The following is a 16,302-nucleotide window of genomic DNA, read 5'->3' as shown; positions in this document are numbered from 1 at the left end:
ACTGGGACAACGAGGAACAACATACTGTAGGAGCAGATCAAGCATGAGACCATTTAAGGAACCTGAAGGTGCACAAGTCCATGGCACCTGATGAAATGCATCCGTGGGTCCTGAGGAAACTGGCAGATCAAGTTGCTAAGCCACTATCCATCGTATATGAGAAGTCATGGCAGCCTGGTGAAGTTCTCACTGGCTTGGAAAGGGGAAAAATAACCCCCATTTTTATGAAAGGAATAAAGACAGACCCAGGGAACTAAAGGTCAGTCAATCTCACCTCTGTACCCAGCAGATCCTCCTGGAAAATCTGAAGAGGTACATGGAAACTAAGGAGGTGATCTGTGATAGCCAACGTGGCTTTCCTAGGGGCAAATATTCCCTTATAAATTTGGTGGCCTTCTACAATAGGGCTACAGTGTCAAGGGATAAGGGAAGAGTAACTGACATCATCTACCTGGACTTGTGCAAAGCATTCAACACTGTCCCACATGACATGCTTGTCTCTGAATTGGAAAGACATGGACTTGATGGATGATTCACTTGGTGGATAAGGAATTGACTGGATGACCTCACACAAAGTTGTGGTCATCAGCTCAGTGTCCAAGTGGAGACCAGTGAGGAATGGCATCCTGCCGGGGTTGGCAGTGTTGTTGTTCAACATCTTCATTGGAGACATGGACATTTGGATTGAGGGCACCCTCAGCACATTTGCTGATGACACCAAGCTGTGTGGCATGGTTGATGTGCTGGAGGAAAGGGGTACCATCCAGGACACTGACAGGCTTGTGAGGTCAGCCTGTACGAACCTCATGACGTTCAACAAGGCCAAGTAGGTTGGGGCAATCCCAAGCACAAACAGAGGCTGGGCAGAGAATGGATTGAGAATGGCCCTGGAGAGAAGGACTTGCAGGTGCTGGTGGATTAGAAGCTAAACACGAGCTGGTAATGTGTGCTTGCAGCCCAGAAAGCCAAGTGCATCCTGGGCTGCATAAGAAGAAGCGTCACCAGCAGGTTGAGGGAGGTGATTCTCTCCCTCTACCCTACTCTCATTAGACCTCACCTGGACTACTGCGTCCAATTCTGGAGTCCTCAGCACAGGAAAGACATGGATCTGTTCGAGTCACTCCAAAGAAAGGCCACAAAGATTATGAAAGGGCTGAAGCACCTCCCATCCAGGACAGCCTGAGAGATCTGGGCTTTTCAGCCTGGAGAAGAGAAGCCTTTTGGGAGACCTAATAGCAGCCTTCCAGTACTTAAAAAAGGCCTGCATGAAAGATGGGGAGGTGCTCTTTATCAGGGAGTATTGTGATAGGATGAAGGGTAATGGTTTTAAGCTGTGAGGGTGATGAGGCACTGGCTCAGGTTGTGCAGAGAAGTAGTGGCTGCCCCATCCCTGGAGGTGTTCAAGGCCAGGTTGGATGGGGCTTGGGCAGCCTGAACTAGTGGGAGATGTCCCTGCTCATAGCAGGGGGGTGGGAACTGGATGATATTTAAGGTCACTTCCAATCCAAACAGTTCTATGATCCTAAGATTTAAGAGAGGTTATAACATCTCTAGAAATGCAACTTCAAGATTAGCCAGTTTCTTAAGGAAATCAGTTTATTTTCACAGGAAAATAAACAGCTCATTTATCAAAACTATGCATTTTTAGATAACGTCCTTGCAAACAAATGGAACATCAAGACAGTTACTTCCAGCTATAAATACATAAGCTCATTAGCTATATCATACTGGTATGACAGTTTGCCGGGTTTATGACTAGCATCACTTAAGTGGTCGTAATTATAGTATCTGAAAAACATCCTAGGAAGATGAATGGAGAATGTCAAAAATATGATCCTTTTTTCTAGCTGACAGCCACATCCCCTAATGTAGCTAATGGGTATTTTTGGTAGTCAGCATTTGTCAGGACAAGACAAATAGCATGTCTTTTTACTTGCATAAACTTTTCCAACCTTTCCTGCTTTGCAAACAGCAACAACAAACCACTTACATTTCAAGCATTAAAAGAGCTAAAAGGTATGTGCAAAAACCACATTCACACCATTCATCTTTTTACACCGAGGTTTATATATGTTTTTAAATAACACCAATGTACTGTTTTATGGAACTCAGATTTTTTTTTGGGGGTGGAATTCAACATCAGGAAATTTCAAAATTAAAATTATCTGTATGAGAAGAAATAGTTTTATCAACTGTGAATAAATACCTAGAACTGCTTCCAAAGAACCATTTGGCTCCCTATCTTTTAATTTATAGTCATGCACTGTTTTGTAGGTTAAATACACCATGTTTATATGGGATTGTTTTGAAGTATTTTGCTCAATCCTGGCCCTGTATTAGAAGAGGCACCATGTTTAATCACACTACAATAAGCACGTTCCAGAATATACAGAATTGTACCACATGGTGAAACAGGTTTATTGTTAATAAAGATATAGAAAGTCTAGTGTGAGAGACAAGCCATAAAATGGAGATGAGAGGACTAGATGATGGAACACTGAGAAGAAAATCCAAAAGACAGACAAAAATATTGAAAATTATTTATCTCAGAACTAGCACAGGAACACAAGATCCTACACAAAAAAAAAATTGAGACTAACTCTATAGTTCAGGAACAAAGAGTGGGAGGGGAGAGATAAGGAGATGGTTACAGATCATGTTCTAAACTGCTACAATGAGAGAAAGCTCAACTTGAGCCTTCTCTCAGTACCAGTGGATACATTCTGAAACACATTTTCTTACCCTTGGTTGGAAAAAGTTGGTGCGCAAGAGAGAGCAGCAATTTAACCTCAAGACAATGCACCAGCCCACACTGCATTGGCTGTGAAGCAGTTTTTACATGACATCACTGTGCTTCAGCAGCCAGCCTGTTCACCACAGCTCCCAGCGATTTCTACTTCTTCCCAAAGATCCAAGTTGGTGCTTAAAGGAACCATTTTTTGTAAGTAGAAGATCTGAATGCAAAAACTAAAGACATTCTCAATAGCCTTTCAGAAAATGATCTGCAGAACTGCTCTGAATGTTGGTAGCATTGCACACAGCTGTGTGTCAACTCGGGAACAATATTGAAAGTGACTGTACTTGATTCTCACTATTTGTTGAAGTGTTACAGGCGTAATCTCAGGATTTTTCGTGTCAGAGCTTGCATTTAAAATAATTTTTTATACAATTGATGAAATTTGGTACTTGGAAAAAACCCACCTGATTCACAGACAAAGCATTGTGGGCTGTTGCATTGCCCTGATGTTAAGTTGCTGTTCTCTCTTGCACATCAACATTTTTCAACTGAGGGTAAGAAAACATCCATACTTCAACATGCATCCACTCATCCTGAGTGCAGCAATTGAATTGAGCCTTGTCTCAGTGACAGGTTAGAACATGTTTTGTAACCACCTCTTCATCTCTCCCCTCGCACTCTTGGGTTCCCAAGCTCTAGGGAGAAGCTGTAGGGTGAAACAGAAGACGCACTCCAGACTGACTACATACAGCATATTCGTGGCATTTAGTTTCAAAATGGGAAAGCAGAGGTAGTGTAATTCTTTTTTAAGATGGCAGACCATAAAGTTTACCTAAGAAACAAGAGAGAGGTTAAGACAAAACCCAAAAGGAAGTACAGAATGGATATAAGTAGCATCAGACAACATTTAAGCAAGAGCCAGTAGTATAAGCTAAAAAGATGAGTTTTTTTTCCTTTACTTTATAGTACTAGATAACTGCAAATACTATGGTTGCTTTGGAAACTATGTAAAATGGATAACTTTAGCAATATACTTTCTCCAAATTAACAGAACATGAAAGAAAAGGACAGTTCAGTCTTTTTGATTAGTTCTGTTACTGCAAAAATTCAAACTGACAAGCCTGTTTACTGCAATGAATCCACTATTTCCTATTTCTTGCCTGATTACTGCCTTGCCCCCTCCAACACAGCCTTCCAGTGTTCAACAATCTAATCACTTTTGTGCAACTCCTTCTGTTGATATGGCTATCTAATGGTATAGTTTGCGAAACGCTATTTTGAATAGGTAACAATTCTGATACTTTTCTCTCAGAAAGACTGTGTTTACTCAACAACAATTTTTCTGTGAAATGCTACCATATCCTATGCGGATTCAACAGCCGTGTGAAGAACACAAGTCAGAGTTAATGCAGAAAAATGTTAATAATTCAAACTGCAAATGATATTATTTAAAATACTCCGCTATGAGACCAATCTGACTATGCACAAAATTCAGATATACGTAAATCTTATAATTCAAATTCAGATGAAAATTGGCGTTACTCAAAAAACATTTTAAAAGTTTAATCTTAAGATTTTTCTTTCTTTTCTTTCTCCTCTTGCACTGTCTCACCATTTACACAATTTCTTTTAACCACAGACCTTGTAAAAAAATGCTTTATCATTTTCAGCATTTTTTTTGAAAACTTCAGCATTCTGCAGATACCAATCTACACCATTAAGCATAAGAACTACAGCACATTAAGAATATCAGTACAGGGTTTTTCAAGCATTAAATTCTTGCCTGTGAGTACAGAGTTTGACATCTCGCAGAGAGAATTAAAGTCCACCCAGGATTTCTTTAACTTTAACCTACAGGCACATCTGATGCCAAAGTCTACTTGATGGTATGTGACCGAGTGTACTGATGTTTGGTATACAAGAAGTACTTAGACCAATCTAATCAACACAGTTCCCAACAATAGAAAACAGTATCAAAACTTGGACTAAAGTGTGAGATAATTTTTAAAGATCTGACTTTCTTACAGCCTTCAGAGACAAAGTGGACTCAAAAACTGATTATTCACTTATTAGTGATCTGGGCTTCAGCATATTTGACTGGACAAGTATTTTCTCTCAGCTCTTATCATGTATGAAAGAACTTATGTTTTTCATTTCAGTTTGGGGGAGAACCTGTATATACTCCCTCATACAGTGATTACACATCTGTATGTTTTTAGCTTTTATTTCGCTAATTTAATGCTGTTTAGATAAAAATAAAAACATTTATATTATTTTTAACTATCCATGAGATTGTTGCAATTGCAATAAAGACTGGAATTGGTAAAATTTAACCTTTCAATGGCAAAGCCAGCAGCTTGACATCCTGACTACAATTTGTCAGGCTTGAAGGAAAGCCAACTACGTCCATATATTGACATCATCAAAAGGACTAGCAAAGGCAACTGCAGGCACAAAATTAATTACGATAACCAGAATGTACTTGATGCTATCCTTTTTTAATCTGTTTTCAAGCGTACCCAATGCAGACTTCTGCAATGCCTCCTAATTGAAATTACTGTATTTTCTAATTATGCCTAAAATCGAACAATTAAGCAATGCTTTTCTTAATCACATAAGTGTACTGCACTACTATCCACAGTATTGTCTATTTTTTGTTTCAGGAGCCAAGTACCAGAACTTAAACTAAGATTTCCCATTTAGTGACAAATAATGGTATTTCCACTTCACTTAAAAGGCCTTCCACTAGGATATTTTTAATCAGTATAATTAACAAGGAACCTAAAGGCCACATCAGATCAAGGAAAAGTACTACATTATAAAAACAATGGCCCTAAATTATAAATTTCAGAAAACTGTGATAAGCTCGCTAAGGAGTTCGGAATCTTTTCTTGTCTTATTATCTCTAGTATTGATTGAAGCCTCTCCACCTTGAAATTGTTGGTGAGAACAAATCTATTGAGTCTCATTAAATCCAGCACAGGAATTAAGTCCCTTGAGCATTTGAGACCTCTAAAACAGATGCTATACATTTTAGAAAAATATTCCCTATCCTTGAGAATGAGAACCACAGCTGCAATATGAAATAGGTATCAATTTGTTTCCATAAATGCTCTAACGTAAAGGAGTTATTGTAGAACACAGCACCCTTAAAATTTGTACTAAAAGAAAAAAAAAAAGGCAGCAGTGTGTCAAGCCAACGCAACTTGATAAAACAGATTACAGATGTGTATGCTGCCCACTACAGCCAGACTTGGAAGCGAATTTGTATTCCTCAATGGATTTACACATAATCCAGTGCAAGTTCATGACCTTGATCTAGTTTATTAGAAATGTCTTTCCCTTTATTCAGCCTACTGTTTCATACTACACATTAACATCAGGAGAAAGAGCAGTTCTTCCTAAATGGTAGACAGTTTACACGAACTTGGAATATGGGAGCCAACTGCACTGCATGAGCTATAGCATATACTGCCTATCTGACCACTAACAGAGAGGTCATTGATCTTGCTGTAAGGGACAATATATCATAGGATGTACAGACTGATAGGCTCAATGCCATTTGGAACAGTAAGAAAATATTCCTTTGTGAATATGTCTATGGAATAGCTGACACATCCTTATCTAGCAGTTGCAGCCTGCATATTATTAATGCATGGAAGACAAACAGAGTGCAATAGTTTGCTTTTCTCATTGAAGGGGGAAAAACATAGGCATTTCTACTATTTTCATAGATGCTGAGTTTTCCAAGTGCTTGCTGTGACTTCAGTAGGACTACGTATCTTGTGAACTGGAAAATGCATGTTATTCTGAATTAATTACAGTTGGCTGTCTTATGCACTTCTGATCAGAAGTATAGAACAGGAATGTCATGGCAAAGGAGACTAGGGAACTCCTTTTCTTATCCAAAGTTAAAGTTCTCTCACCTATTCTCTATCTGTTCTCTATCTATTCCACTCTGCGTTAGTCTTTTTTTTTTTTTTTTTAATCAAAGTCAAGAAGAACAGATTTCTTTCCAGGTGCATTTTTTTAATATATATTTTACAGAAAGACAGCTTAGAACTTCTGTAATAGTAATTTATCAGAATATTTCAGTCAGCTTTTCCTGGCTGAAGAGGCAAACCTTACTCCTCCATGTTGGCAACATACTGAAGTCAACACCTCCAAATACGCAAATTTTAGGGTCATCTGTGAGTTGAAGTATTTGGCAGTTATCAAAAAATGAAAAAGGACTAATCTTCAAAATTAGACTATTCTTGTTCTTACTGTATGAGCAGCTAAGAAGAAGTCCTGCTAAAACACACCAGGAACTGTGAATCAGCTTTCTGTAGAAGCTGCTTGCCCCTATAGCTATCTAACTATACCTATCAATTTTCCATCATACGTAAGTAATTTATAATAGCAAAATTATTTTTGTTGGACAAGCTAAACTCTCCGCCAGTTTGAAAAAAGGAATACTGGCAAAATCACTATTATTATGCTACATAAAGTGAATTTTATTTAAAACAGCTTCATGAAAATCCAGTTTTATTTTATTTTGTATGTTGTAGACTACCCTGGAAGACACACAGAATGGCAAGGTTTTGAAAGGATGTCTGGAGATCATCTAGTCCAACCACCCTGCTAACGCAGGTTCACAAAGATCAGGTTGCACAGGAACAAGTCCAGTTAGGTTTTGAATATCTCCAGAGATGGAAATTGCACAACTTCTCTGAGCAGCCGGTTGCACTCTTCTGTCATTCTCACAGTAACTTAGTCTTATAGACACCAATGAAGCAAGTTCATATTACACGCACTTGTGCCATTTTTTTTTTTTTTAATGACTCGATGATCCATTTAGCATCGACAGATGCAATGACTGGAGAACAAAAAATGAAAACAATAGCAACCCCTGTTATCTACTTTGTGATTTTTTTAAAAATATTATATTATTTACTTTGTCTTGCCCCATATACATAGAACTCCCCCTGCCTTGTACATGTTCTGAACAACTTGGATAGGAGTCTACCTGTAGCTTCGTTGTGCTGCTGTTGTAGTAAATTTAAGACTTAATGTCTATCAACACTGTAGCCAGTGATACACTTGCGCAGAGTTAAGTACACAAGAATGTGCTGGGTACTATGTGCTATAAAATCTTAACTAAACACATCTTTAGAAACCCCGCACTGACTCCGGCTTGACTCAGGCTCAGCTTCACTATTTTATCACGAACTGACTTACTCTTAAGTAAGACAATAAAGGGAAACACCTTTTTTTGAAAAAAATATTAACAGTACACAATTTGAGAAAACAGTTGCAAGACTGGTAGAAGGTAGGTGAACGTACCTTGTCTTCTTCCTTCTCAATGTTTCTAAAGAGCAAGAAAATATATCTTTTGTATTTGTTACAGACTGAAACACATCTTTATAATTTGTTACACTCAAAAGGAGAAGATCTGAGTAGTGCAAATATTAGAAGCCGAGTTAGTGTTTTTCCTGGCATTCGGCAAAATTATGAATCTGTTCTGTAAATGCATAAATAGTTCAATTTTTTTTAATTAGCTGTGCCTTTTAAAAGCTATTACAGCAACAATTTTTCCAGTTTATAGAGATGGTTTCTTGCATCTTAAGCCTGTAAAAATGTTTGAGATTCACATAAATACAGATTTTCAGGTGAAAGGAATTAATTATCCTAAAATTCTTCAGATGCAACTAAATCTTAATTTTTTAGGCTCATCAATTCACTGTAAGCAAGAGGCCATATATGCTGGGATGTAACATGGCAAACAAACTCTGCTTGTCTGCCAATCACATTTTGATAACAATAAAGGATGCAGCACTACACAGTGCTTTGATTACTCTGTCCATTTATATTGTGCAGATGAATATTAAAATGAACCCTGTAATCACAAGGCAGAATGACATACTTTTTGATATGTTGTTTCAGCTGCGCGAGCAGCTTCTTGGTCTTTCAGTGCTTTTTGTGTAGCAGTATTAAGATCCTGAAGCTGCTTTATCACCTCATCCTGCTGTGCTGTATGTTCAATGTTTTGTCTGTAAAGATTCTCCAGCTCTTGTATCTCCTTCCTGTGCGAAGCAAGCAATAAAGAGAAATTAAGAAATATAATAACAACGACCTCCACTAAACAACTGTGTTCAAATAATTTTATTGTAGATAATGAGCTTCTTATTTTCATTTATTTTTCTGTCAATTGCCTTATAAACACTAGAAGTTACATATAAAATATTTATCACATATTTTTGTGGATTTTCTACAAAGCAGTTAAATTTCAAAATGGCATGCCTTTCAATTTCTCACTAATGCTCTAACTGCTCTAAAACAAATGGATTTTCACTACTGCATCAACACTTTCTAATCAATATTCAGTTAACTCTTTAGTAGTGTCAAAATGTAAAATATTTAGAACACACAGATTGTAAAGTAAGTTTAATATTCTTTTTAACTAGAGCCATCCAAAAAAGAGAAAACTTTTTCTTAGCTTATACTGGTGCATGTTATACAACATTACAATCAAAGCTCTATAAACACAATAATAGGAACGGTGTTGTAATGCAGCCATGGGATAGATATAGTATAATCAGTCTGCTTGAGAATTTCACTGTATTGTTGATAGGTTTTATAAATAAAGGTTGAAATGAATACAGAAACACAGATGAGTAACTCTTACTCATTAAGACAATGATTAAAAACTTGGAATATTTTCCGTAATGCAGGTTTAAAGTTCAGATAACTCCATTAAACCCTTTTAATATATTTTCTGCTTAATTCCCTGTTCAATTCATAAGCGCATTTCACACTAGTATTAAAGACACTGAAATATAAGTTTATTCCTTTAACTTTCTTTCATACTTCCACAAAATATTTTCTTGGTGACCTCTAACACACGTGCCACTTCTCAGTGTCTAAAATTATTGTTAGCAACAAGGGTATCATTCTGTTTTTATAAAACCACTGGAGACATCTAGTCAAAGATTAGAGTATAAGAGGTAAGCAGCAATATCAATGTTGTTGTGTTTTCATGAGCGTGATTGGTTGACCCTGGTTGGATGCCAGGTGCCGAACAAAGCTGCTCTATCACTCTCCCCCTTCTCAGCAGGACAGAGGAGAGAAAATATAGTTGGTCATGGGTCAAGGTAAGGACAGGGAAATCACTCAGCAATTACCATCACAGGCAAAACAGTTGTGACTTGGCAAAATTAGTTTAATTTATTACCAATCACATCAGAGTAGGATAATGAGGAAAAAAATGTTAAAACACCTTTCTCCCACTCCTCCCTTCTTTCTGGGCTTAATTTTGCTTCTGAGTTTTCTACTTCCTCCCCTCCTCCATCCCAGCAGCACAGGGGGACAGGGAATGGGGGTTGTGGTCAATTCATCACACAGTGTTTCTGCCACTCTTCCCTCCTCAGGGGGAAGAACTCCTCACACTATCCTCCTGTTCCAGCGTGGAGTCCCTCACATGGGTGACATATCTTCAAAAACTGCTCAGCATGGGTCCCTTCCATAGGGTGCAGTCCTTCAGGAATAGACTGCTCCAACATAGGTCCCCCATGGGTCACAAGTCCTGCCAGCAAACCTGCTCCAGCATGGGCTCCTGTCTCCCATGGGTCCTGCCAGGAGTTTGCTCCAGTTCAGGCTACCCATGGCATCACAGCCTTCTTTAGGCACTGACCTGCTCTGGCACGGGTCCTCCACAGGCCACAGGTGGATATCTGCTCCACTGCAGACCTCCACGGCTGCAAGATGACAGCCTGCCTCACCATGGTCTGCAGGGCAACCTTTGCTCTAGCACCTGAAGCACCTCCCTCTCCTTCTTCACTGACCTTGGCATCTGCAGGGCTGTTTCTTTCACATATTCTTATTCATCTCTGACTGCAATTGCCATTGCACAGTGGTTTTTTCCCCCCTCTTCTTAAACACGCTATTGCAGAGGCACTACTACTGTTGCTGATGGGCTCAGCTTTGGCCAGCAGCAGGTCTGTCTTGGAACTGGTGGCATTGGCTTTATTGGACACAGGGCAAGCTTCTGGCATCTTCTAACAGACAGCACCCGTGCTACCAAAACCTTGGCACGCAAACCCAGTACACTGAGAAAATGCACAACGACAAAGAAACCATTCTAAGAGAACTTTCAAAAAAGCTTCTCTGAAGGCCTACGCCACTACTTAACATGTTGATTATTCACTAAAGGTACAACATCTGAATAATTATAGAAAAATTGAAATTGTGAGTACCAAAACAGAGGAGTCTGACAGCCCAATGTTGTTAAAAAAGCAGTTTTAAAGAGCTTGTTAATAGGCCAATACAGGAGAACACTGAAGGACATGCTTACTTAACAGTATTTCAGTCCTACTGTTCTCAATGAGATATAAAGTATAATAGCTCCTCAAAATCAACAATAGTAGAGGTTAAGCACTCTTTATGGGACATACGCAAAGTACAACTGCAGTACATACCTCATATGTACTAATTTAATTACATTCACAGGCACAGCAGCAGAAATAACAACACAATAATATAGTAGCACTTTCTGACATCCTGTACAACAGGCTTCTAAACAAGCAGTTGTTTCATTTCCCTGACTGTGAGTAAATACTAGAAAATTACTCAACTTTGCACTGCATTTACAACACAAATTATATTAATTTTGCACGGGTTCTCCAATGAATTCATTATTTTCTTGTGGAAGAAAAAAAACATGGGATAACACTGAAGCCTCAGATAGTGCTGGAAATATTGGTAGTAACTGTTGCCAAGATCACTCTACTAGATTGCTGCTCTTTAATTTGTCCGCAAACATCATTGCAGTTATCTTTGTCTGTCACCTGAGAAAGCAGTATTATGTGTTCTCTAATGGTCTGCCCACAAAGTGTATTAAGGTCAATGTGAATCTTTTTTGTTGACTCTATCAGGCTTTGAGTCACACCCTAGCCGGGAGAGCGTGGGGGTGGGGAGCTAAACCTTGTAGCCACCTAAGACCTGCAGCACAGTCAGAACATGTTAACATATTTACTCATGTTAAAATCAAGGATTTTTAAATATAAGGAAATTCAGTCATGGTCCCATTACACTACATTTTAAAAATCCAACAGTCTGAAAAACTTCAATCTGAAAAACTGAGTTACAGAAATACACAGCCTCTGTATTTAACTCACACTCATACGTTACAGCAGCTTTTATGCTCTTTAGGGAATGAGGTACTATTTTTACATTGTACATCTACAAAGAGAACCTTTAATTTTGTTTTCACACAAGAAGGAGGAAATTATATTCAACCTTACCAGAAATTATTTAGCACCGATGGTGCAATACAAATAAATCTGCAGAATGAAGCATCTTTGACAACAGACAGGTCAACTTCGTGTGGGGAGCTTTAAACTAGGAATGGCAGGGGACAGAAATATTGTCCAAGTAGAAAGTGAGGGAGCTGCGGCCTGAGCTGGGAAGCAAAGGGAACAGGAAAAGGCAGGACAGGAAAGACGTTGTGATTAATAATACCGGGCTGAGGGAGAACCACCTCAAGCATATACACATTAATAAGGGAGTGCTGACAGGACATCAGTGTGGGTAAGGCTCTTAAGAGTTTTCCTGGAAAACAGGCATAACTGGGTGATCATCTGAAGCTGCTGTTCAAATGCACACAGCATGTCCCCATCAAGGATGACCGAAGGAATGAGAGATTCGTCTGCTGTTGCAGGGCTCCTGGGATCACGGAGACAAAATGGGACGACTCACATGACTGGAATGCTGCCATGCATGGATACAGGCTCTTTAGGAAGGACAGGCTGGGATGGCAAGAAGTTGCCCTTTATGTGGAAAACCACTGTAAATGGATAGAAGTCTGCCTTGGGATGGGTAAAGATCCAGCTGAGAGCATGTGGGTCAGGTGTGGGCAGACCAATGCAGATGACATGGTTGTTGCTTGCTAATCCTTTCTGAACAGAAATAAGAATGAAGTCATCTTCAGAAAACTGGAAGAAGACTCATGTTTGTAGAGCCTTATCAATAACTGGAGACTTGAATCATTCCAGCATATGCTAGAGGGTTGATGCAGCAAGGTACAAGCAATGCAAGAAGTTTCTAGGTGTTTTAATGATAACTTGCTATAGGAAATCAATGGGCCAATGAGGAGAGACACATTGCTGGACCTCGTACTTACAAACAGTGAAGAACTGTTCAGTTATGTAAAGGTCAGGGGCAGCCTTGTCTGCAGCAACTTTGAGATAATGGGAGTTCAGGATGCTGAGAGAAGGAAGAAAGGCAAAAAGCAGGATCAGAATCCTGGATTTCAGGAAAAGAGTCTATGGCATTTTCAGGCACCTGCTTGGAAGAATCCAGCACAATATCAGCCTGGAGAGGAGAAGGGTCCATCATCTCATCCAAGATCAATAACAGTTCATTCCCAACCAGCAAGAAGTCAGGCAAAGGTAGAAGCAGGATGCATGGATGAACAAGGACCTCTCCTAACCATACTCAGTGTAAAAGGAAGGATACAAGATGTTGAAGCTCGGACAAGAGACCAAGAGGAATTTAGAGACATTGCCTAAGCATAGTGTTAGGAAAGCCAAAATCTGTGTGGAGTTGAACATGCTGAGGGACATAAAAGGCAACAAGAGGCTTCTGTAGCATCAGCAGCAAAATGAAGACAATGGATAAAGTGGGCTCACTGTTGAAAACAGCAGTGGCTCTGGTAGTAAAGGCCATAAAAAAGGCCAAAGCACTCAATGCCGCCTTCTGTTCTGTCTTTAAAAGGTAACACTTGCCTCCAGCAATTCCAAGAACCTGTGACTCATAGTCTTAGTGGAGAAGGATCAGATCAGAAAACATTCAAACATACACGTCTATGGGACTTGATGTGATATACCTATGAGCGCTGAGAGAGGTTTAATGATATTTTAAAGTTCATCGCTATCAGAGGAGGTTCCTGAGGACTGAAAGAAAGCATATCACTCCTATGTTCAAGAAGCGAGATGTGGGAAACTAGAGTAGTCAGCCTCACCTCAATCCCTGCGAAGGTAATGGACCATATGAAAGACAAGAAGATTATTGGAAGTAGTCATCATGAATTTGCAGACTGGAAATGATGATATACTGATCTGACAGCCTTTTCTGAAGACATTACTAGCTCACTGATGAGAGGAGAGCAGTGTATGTTGTTTATCTTGACTGTAGTAAGGCTTTTGACACTGTCTCCCACAAACTGCTCATAGACAGGATGACATTAAGACTGGATAAGTGGACAGTAAGTTGGACTTGAACCTGGTTAAACTACTGGGCTTACAGAGTTATGATCAGTGGCACACAGCCCAATTAAAGGCCAGGCACTAGTGGAGCATGATAGGCACTAACATTGGGGTTAATATTTGTTAACATTTTCAGTAACAACCCGGACAACAGGACATCACAGCAAGTTTGCTGACGACACAAAACTGGGTGCAGTGACTGTTTCACAAGATGTTTGTGCCGCCATTCAGAGGGACCTTGCCAGGCTAGGCAAATGGGTTGACAGGAACCTCATGAAGTTCAACAAAGGCTGGGAGCTGAGCATTTGGAAAGCAGCTTGACAGCAAATGCTCTGGGGATCCTGATGGACACTAGGTTGACCATAAGCCAGTAATGTCTCCTTGTGGCAAAGGCCAATGAATCCTGATGGACACTGAGACGAGTGTTGTCAGGAGAGGTGTGGTGGTGGTGATCCTTCCCTTCTATTCAGAAGTGGTAAGACACATCTCTATGCTGTCTCCAGTTCTGGGGTCCACAGTATAAGATAGACATCGAGATACTGAAGTAAGTCTAGTGACAGACCACATAGGTGGTGAAAGGATTGGAGCATCTGCTTATACATAGAGAGGCTGGGAAAGCCGGGACTATTCAGACTGGAGAAGGTAAAGCTCAGCAGGACATGTATAAACACCTCATGGGAGTCTATAAGATGCAGACAGACTTTTCTCAGTGGTGCCCAGTCGTAGGAGAAGAGGGAAATAAAAAACATGTGAAATGACACTTAAACATAAGATAAACATTTTTATGCTTTAAGAGTGGTCAAACACTAGAAGAGGCTACTTAGAGAGGATGCAGAGTCTGCATTCTTGGACATACTCAAACTCAGCTGGACACCTTCCTGTGCAGCCTGCTGTAGCTGATATTGCTGTAGCAGAGGGACTACACAACCTTCAGAGATGCCTGCCAGCCTCAGCCACTCTGTGTGATTTTGCTACTAGTTTGCTTGCAGCATATTCAAAAGGGTATATAAAGCCAACCTCATAAGAGAAAACCAGTGACAAGACAAAAATGAATTTCTTATGAAATTATCTATTAATATGCTTACTCAAATCAGCAAACTACTAAGCACTCTAAAAGAGACCTCTTCCTGCTGCTGCAGCAGGATAAGGATGTCAAGTCCTAAATAAAATGATACTCTCAGGTGAGCATATAAGAGAGGAAATAATCAAAAATTGCAAATTGGACATAATAACAGTAATAACTGCATTTAAAATATTGGTACCTATACAAATACCTGTATAGACATATGTATTAATGCATCTATACATACATACACAGATATGTAGAAATATATATATACATGTAAAATATATAATTTATATGTGGATGTATATATATAAGCATAAAAGAAGCATATATGTATATAAATATAAGCAGATATTGATAAAATGTTTCTATATAATGTATACAAATACAATATAAGAAAAGTCACCACTAGCAACACTAATTGAAAAAATACAATATTCCCTCAGATAAGCACTAAAAAACTAGGTCTATCTTTTATCCCTCATTTCCACCTTCCTCATAAACAGACACACCACAATACTCTGGGAACATTTACCTCCATTTAACACTGGAGTCATCAGATACTACTGAGAAAAAAAACCCAAACTTCTCTGTCTGTTTGCTAATACCTGCAGACTAATACAATGGGAAACCAAGAAATTAACAGAAAGTGAGCTGCACTCTTCAAGTCAAGGAAGAGACTGCTATGAAAAATAGTTAGGTTTTTCTCAAGTCAAAATAGAAAAGAATAACTAAAATATTTATGCTGAGATTACAATAACCTAAGTAGAATTTTGTTTTAACCATTGCAAAGTTGCTAATATATGAAGACACTACAAACTGGACTGCAGCAACGATGTGACACCTTGTCCTGTCAATAACAGCATTTAAGATTTAGTGCATAGATAGCTCTAGTGTTCATATCTGAAAAGAGTGTGACTAAAGTTGCCTCCTTTCCTTAGAGGACAATAAATAAAACCTTTACATCCTGGACATATCAACAGTTTAAGAGTAACCTGTGGCTTCTCAGAGATTTAAATGAGATGAGCAGCTACCGTCACTCCAGAAGCTATATAACTGTGCTGCAAATAGCGTTAATGTTTATCACACCCACTACTTCAGGTGATGTTGTCAGCTTTGTTTCATCACCGTAGCTTTGGTGAATACACTGGGGGTTGAGTACCTCAGCTACACCTGTTACCAAGGGAATATAAAAGGGTTTGGGGTAATTCAGGAAATCTCTAGATTCCATTACCTGTAGTTTGGAAACACAACAC

At 39.2% G+C, this 16,302-nt stretch overlaps 1 protein-coding gene across 5 annotated transcripts in view; it reads right to left on the bottom strand.

Annotated features, from left to right (window-relative positions):
* CNTLN (centlein) overlaps nucleotides 1-16,302 on the bottom strand; it is a 199,272-nt gene that overhangs the window by 118,826 nt on the left and 64,144 nt on the right. For all 5 annotated transcript variants that reach the window (XM_054053478.1, XM_054053477.1, XM_054053476.1 and 2 more), the window contains one exon: nucleotides 8,643-8,802. In XM_054053478.1, the coding sequence (XP_053909453.1) occupies nucleotides 8,643-8,802 (160 nt within the window). The remainder of the gene's footprint in view (nucleotides 1-8,642; nucleotides 8,803-16,302) is intronic.

The sequence above is a fragment of the Cuculus canorus genome, chromosome Z, assembly GCF_017976375.1.
Source record: "Cuculus canorus isolate bCucCan1 chromosome Z, bCucCan1.pri, whole genome shotgun sequence".
NCBI classification, from domain to species: Eukaryota; Metazoa; Chordata; class Aves; order Cuculiformes; family Cuculidae; genus Cuculus; species Cuculus canorus.
Note: the sequence above shows the minus strand (reverse complement) of the source record. Positions and strands in the feature narration are given on the sequence as shown.